The sequence below is a fragment of the Panthera uncia genome (genome assembly GCF_023721935.1).
Source record: "Panthera uncia isolate 11264 chromosome B2 unlocalized genomic scaffold, Puncia_PCG_1.0 HiC_scaffold_25, whole genome shotgun sequence".
Classification (NCBI taxonomy): domain Eukaryota; kingdom Metazoa; phylum Chordata; class Mammalia; order Carnivora; family Felidae; genus Panthera; species Panthera uncia.
In genome coordinates, this window is record NW_026057581.1 from 3,460,346 (window position 1) to 3,466,345 (window position 6,000).

The following is a 6,000-nucleotide window of genomic DNA, read 5'->3' on the forward strand; positions in this document are numbered from 1 at the left end:
CAAGACAGAGAGAAGGGAAAAAAAAGGGAAAAAGGAAGGCAGGCTGGCAAAAAGTTAACGGGGCATTTATGGGGCATAAAAAGCCACAGCATTCCTGTAGGAGTGGTACCGTGTATCCAGATCCAACCTCAATAGAAAACATCTGTCCTACGAGCACTGACTACCAGGCTGGTTCTCTCCCTCCTGGCAGGAGACTAGCGATGCTGTCTACTACGGTCATGAATTTGATGGCGGATTTCCAGGACGTTTCTAGTCCACTGGAAGATTCTAACAGTCATACTCCTCCCCTGAAGACTCAAGGAAAGGTGAAAGTTAAAGATTAAGCTTTTAACTTTGACATAACGAGGTCGTCATGAGGATTCGGTGAAGGATTAGTGGGGCTAAAATCGGTAAATCCAGAAATTCAGTACTTTTGAAAAGTTCAAAGTCATCCAAGGGAAGAAGGAATTGCTTTTCTGTCCTGAATCAGGTCAGTCTCACTCTTATATTGCTACTCACTAAATGCAATTAACAGTTCCCCAGAGTGATGGTTGAGGTGGTAGGGGGGGGGGCTTCTCCGTTAAAGATCCTATCAGTTTAGCAAGCTGGGGAAATTTGGGGGCAAGATCTATTTCCACAGATTTTTCCCAAGGGAAAGTAAAAAGAACCTATTTCTAGGGATTAAGGGGAGGAGAGCAGTTGTGTGGACAGACAAGGAAAGAGAAGCCACGTGTTGTGCACTGCGTGGCGTTGTGTGAGTGGTGTGGGGGTGTCTGTGGTGCGTACGGTGGAAACTATGCAGAAGTATGTTTGCGATGTCTGTGCTGGAGTTTGTATGTGTGGGCTGAGATGCGTTCGTAAGTGGGCGCAGAGCACGTGTGTGCTTGTACAGGATGCGTGTGGCACGTGGGTGTGTCTGTGCGTGTGTGTATTTTGAAATAAACAGCAGCCACGCAGACAGTTCGGCAAATGATAATGCTGGTGGACCAGCTGTTTACTCACAAATACTTTGCAAATCCAACCTCAGGAATTTGTCTTTCAAGCGTCCGGTCATCTAAGGGGATGGGGCCGAACGTCAAAGTTGTAGACGAGCCCAGGACCAGCGTCTGCGGACGGTTAAGGGCAGACAGAGCAGCAGCGGCCGGTCTGTCCAAGGGGAAAGTCCTGTGCGGAATGATCCGCCTGCCTGTGAGAAGGAGAAATTAACCCACAGAGAGTTCTCTTCCAGCTCTATTAAGCAAGAAGAAAAAATAATTGATTTTACCTTTACTTACTCCTTTTCGGACGTTCTTTTTTGGTACATTCGAGTTTCTGCCCTTTACCAATCTCTCCCTGCCTGAAAACCATCTTCAATTTTTTGTTCTACAAATGCAATCATAAAATGTCTTTTAACATTCCTTGCAGGGTAGGTCTACCATCAGCGAATTCCCTCAGTTTTTGCTCGGTTGGTTCACTTTTGAGGGACATTTTCACGGCACATAGAATCATGGGTTAGCAGGGTTTTTATCCTTTTTAAAAATAGTTTCCAGGGGGGTTATATATTTTTAATCAACCCACGAAGCGTCCAAGTGCAGCGTCAGAGGAAACACGTGATTGAGGTGAGTGGCTGCGGGTGTATGCAGCGTTTCCCTGTGATGCGTGTTTTAAATCAGAAGGCAGTACTGGGTGGTGTTTAGTCAGTTCTTCCCTGTTACGCTGGCACCAAAGTGTTTTGCTCTTGCAGTGGAGACCAAACCCGGCAGCAAGAAAAGAAGAAAGCGGAATCCCATTCGTGCAGATGGATAACCAGTTCTCTCCTAGGAAAGGTAGAAATTATTGTCTCACTGGTTACGCTTTCTCCTTCTTACATGACATCACAGATTCTGGGTGAGCACGTTTTTCCATGAAAACACATAAAGGGCCTTAGGAATGTCCGGGAAAAGAGGTGAAAACCTTCGTCCTGCTATAAGTTTTCCATTAGGAAGACCCTAGGGCCACCTGGGTGGCTCAGTCGATTAAGCATCTGACTCTTCATTTCGGCTTGGGTCATGATCTCACGGGTTCGTGAGTTTGAGCCCTGTGTCAGGCTCTGAGCACTCACAGGGCGGGGCCTGCTTGGGATTCTCTCTCCCTCTCTCTCTGCCTCTCTCTCTCTTTCAAAATAAATGAAAAACTTAAAAAAAAAAAAAAAAAAAGAAAAACCCTAAATAAAAACAATTCGTATTATTTCAATTCTTACACACTCGTCCACTTAATCACGTGGTGGAGGGTACCAGAAAGAGGTCAACTACTTTTGCCCTGTCTCGAGGAGAAAGACACGGATGGAAGCGAAGACAGGATGAATGGTCCTGAGTCACCGCATCCTTGGACGTCAACACGTGGATATTTACTGAAAACTGTTTATTCTGAGTCGGGCAGGGAAAGGACGAGAAGAAAGTAGCACCATGGTCTTAGAATTGCATGCGTGTCCTAGGGAACAGAATCCCGGAAGAGCGGGGGGGTGGGGGGCAAGGAATAATTTATGTAAAGATGAGGGGTCTGTTACATCTCACATTTCTTCTTGTATTATTTTTGCTTTTTTGTGATTTTGGTCATTTTTCTATTGTCCGCTTTATCGATACTCAAATTTACATAGGAGTGTATAAAACGCATAAACATAAAAGCACATAAACCACATAAGCTCACACGCATCTATCACTGATTCTGCCCTTCTGCTTAACGTTTCCTTCCTGTCAGGCTCTTGCGGTGTGTTCCTCACGTTCTTCCTGGAGTAAGTGGATAAACTGAAATAGGCCCCCCAACGATCGTGACACGAACCCTCCTCTGCACATGAGGCCTGCTCCCCCTGGCTCTCTGGAAGCTTTTTTCTCTCTTCCAGAGATTTTTCCCCCCAGTGTTCCTATTAGTTTTCCAGGTCCATTCGTTTTCCTTTTGATTTTCTTTAAAAATGTTTTTTAATGTTTATTTTTGAGAGAGAGAGACAGACAGACAGAATGCGATTAGGGGAGGAGCAGAGAGAGAGAGAGAGAGAGAGAGAGAGAGAGAGGGAGACACAGACTCCGTTGTAGGCTCCAGGCTCCGAGCCGTCAGCACTGAGCCTGACGCGGGGCTTGAACTTAGGAACTGTGAGATCATGACCTGAGCCGAAGTCGGACGCTTAACCTGAGACTGAGCCACCCAGGCGCCCCTTTCCTTTTGATTTTAAAGATGAGGTTTAGAAAGCTTTGGAGCAAGCCATTCTCAGGGTGTGTGCATCCATGTGCGGCTGGAGACATTTTTCTGATGGCCCCTGGACAGTCAGTTTTAGGCTACAAGCCATAGGAAGGACTGGCTGATGACTGAATGGTTTTCTTCCCTCTGCTGAGCTCCAGGGCCTGTCTGCGCAGGGCGAAAGTTTCAGCAGTGCCCCTGGCAAGGCTGTGTGTCGGTGTGTTCACCCTTCACTGAGCCAGGAGGTGTCTGGCATCTGAGTATCTGAGAAGAAGGTCTCTTACCAGACCCTTCCCATTGCCTGGGGATTGGTATTTGACTCCTGTTGTCCCCAAGCCCTGGGAGGCAAAACAGAAACAAAAACAAACAAAAGACACTGAGATCAAATGCTTTCAGAGAAAAAAATCTGCCTTCAAAGATCAGTTTATGCCTTGAGGACTCGGTCTTCACAGAACCCTCGGCCTGAGTATTTCATTTTTCCTGGCAGATCATCCATACTTTTAAGGACATATTTTATTTTAAATATATTTCGCCTACTATTTTTATCTGTTTACAAAGGGAGAGCCGTGCAGAAAACGAATTTTCCAGGCATTACTGCCTTTTTTTTTTTTCTTTTTCCACTTAGCAGCAAATCCAACATTTGTTTAGCTGAACTTCAAAACACTTCAGAATCAGCAATGCCCTTTTACCCTCTCTCCCCCTTCTGGAACTGGGAGAGCCGTAGCAAGCGTCCAGGGTGCCGCAGCATGTGTGGCCGGAGTACTGGGGACACGTAACTTGTCTCCCCCTTCGTAAGTCCGCAGATACAGAAATACCGTGCCCTAGCGGGGGTTATTTCTAGGAACCTCCTTCACATGGGTTTAAGATCATTTCGATGAGGTCTGTGACTTTGAGCTAATGAGATCTGGAGGAGGCAATGGACGTGGGCTGATATTGTATGATAAGCTGAGACTTTTAAGGAACCGTGGAAGGGGGTGAATGTGTTTTGTGTGGGGGATGAACATGAACTTTGAAGGACCAGAGGGTGGACCGTGGTGGCTAGCCGCCTAAGACTACCCCTAAGATTCTGGCCCCCGGTGTGTGTGCACCTCCCGCAAGTTATTTAAGCAAACACTAAGCTAGGTGCCGCCTGAAGGGATTTAGCAGATTTAAACATGGTCCCAAATGAGCTGATCTTAAAATAGGGAAATCATCCAGGAAATCACCCAGCCCTTCGACTTGGGTCTAGAGGTCAGAGACCAAGCAGCTAGGGAGAGTCCAAGTGTGAGAGGGTTCAACATTAAGCCAGATTCTTTCGGGCTGGTTTCAGAGCTGCAGGAAGCCACGTGACAAGTCACAGGAACAGCCGCTTGGAACTGTAAGCATCTCCTAGCCAACAGCCAGCAGGGAGACGGCCACCTCAGTACCGTATCCACAGACAACTGAATCCTTACCATAACCTGAGCGAGAATGGAAATAGATCCTTGCTTAGAACCTTCAGCTGAGAACTTAGCCTGGCTGATCCCTTGATTTTAGCCTTTGAGATCATGAGCAGAAAACTTAAGTGTACTATGCTAACTCTATGCTAAAACTTCTCAACTGCAGAACTGTCTTAACAAATGGGTGTCGTTTTAGGCCATTAGGTTTGCAGACTTTTTTTTACACAGCAAGAGAAAACACACTTAGGAAAGCACATCCACAACAAAGCCTTCGACAAGCGTTGTCTGAAATGTACAAACATCAGAGCTACTCCGTGTAAATCAGGAACCATGGTATGAAAACCAGGGATGCTAAGTGCGGCCAACAATTCACCGGCGGTTCTGATCCAAGGAGAACAGGAAATTAAAGACACGAGGATCGCCAAAGAACCAACGAAATCATCACTATTTGTGTATTCCCCACGTAGAAAACCTACCCCAAACAGCAGATGTATTTTTAGAAACAACAGTGACTTCTGGCTGGCTGGCTGGATACAGTATCGACCTTTGAAAGCCTAATTCCTTTCTTTTTAAACAAAATTTTTTAAATGTTTATTCATTTTTGAGAGGCCGAGAGGCAGAGCATGAGGCGGGGAGGGGCAGAGAGAGGGAGGCGGACACAGCATCGCGAGCAGGCTCCAGGCTCTGAGCTGTCAGCACAGAGCCCAAGGTGAGGCTCGAACCCACGGACTGCGAGATTACCTATATACAGTATGTATATAATATATAAGTATATATTATATATAAAATATAAAATGTATAGTAAATAATATTAGAATGGCTCCAAGTTTCCGAGTGCCCTTCCTAAAGTTACTGTCTGTTTTTACCTCAGCTGTGTTAACAATGGACACTTTCTGTTTTACTTCTTAGTTCCAAGTGTTTGCTCCTTCCGCTACGGATTGTCTCTCCTCTTGCACGTCTGTAACAGTATCATAATATCACAGCGCATGTGTCTGAGCCTCACAATGGTGGTCATGGTGAACAGCTCGGACCCACACGGTGTGCCCAACGCCTCCACAGAGGAGAGCCTGGATGTCATGAAGGTATATGAAAAATACTGGCTGTGGTCCTAAATTGCAAATCTTGTCTTTCTAATTAGGTGGCGTAGAGATTGCATGTTATCATAATTGATGGGACACTAATAATCGGAAGAAGAAGTCTAAGGCTTCAACCACCTTGCTAATAATGACCTAACTAAACATGTCCCATGATTACAGCATTCCTCGATATTTGTGAAGGGCTTTGTTGTGTGAATCCTTCCCTGTGAAGAAGGATAAAAACCAAGCATTAGGGTGTCTAGAATTGAGATGTTTGGCCAAGCAAAACAGAAAGAAAGAAAGAAAGAAAGAAAGAAAGAAAGAAAGAAAGAAAGAAA

The 6,000-nt window shown here is 45.6% G+C and overlaps 2 protein-coding genes across 4 annotated transcripts in view; one reads left to right on the plus strand and one right to left on the minus strand.

The window, feature by feature from the left end:
• Positions 1-6,000, minus strand: part of LOC125939383 (histone H2B type 1-A) — a 373,771-nt gene that overhangs the window by 264,520 nt on the left and 103,251 nt on the right. The window lies entirely within an intron of this gene.
• Positions 1-6,000, plus strand: part of SLC17A1 (solute carrier family 17 member 1) — a 34,831-nt gene that overhangs the window by 225 nt on the left and 28,606 nt on the right. Inside the window, exons 2-4 of the mRNA XM_049611336.1 lie at positions 370-469; positions 1,703-1,784; positions 5,496-5,668. Coding sequence (XP_049467293.1) covers positions 370-469; positions 1,703-1,784; positions 5,496-5,668 — 355 coding nt within the window. The remainder of the gene's footprint in view (positions 1-369; positions 470-1,702; positions 1,785-5,495; positions 5,669-6,000) is intronic.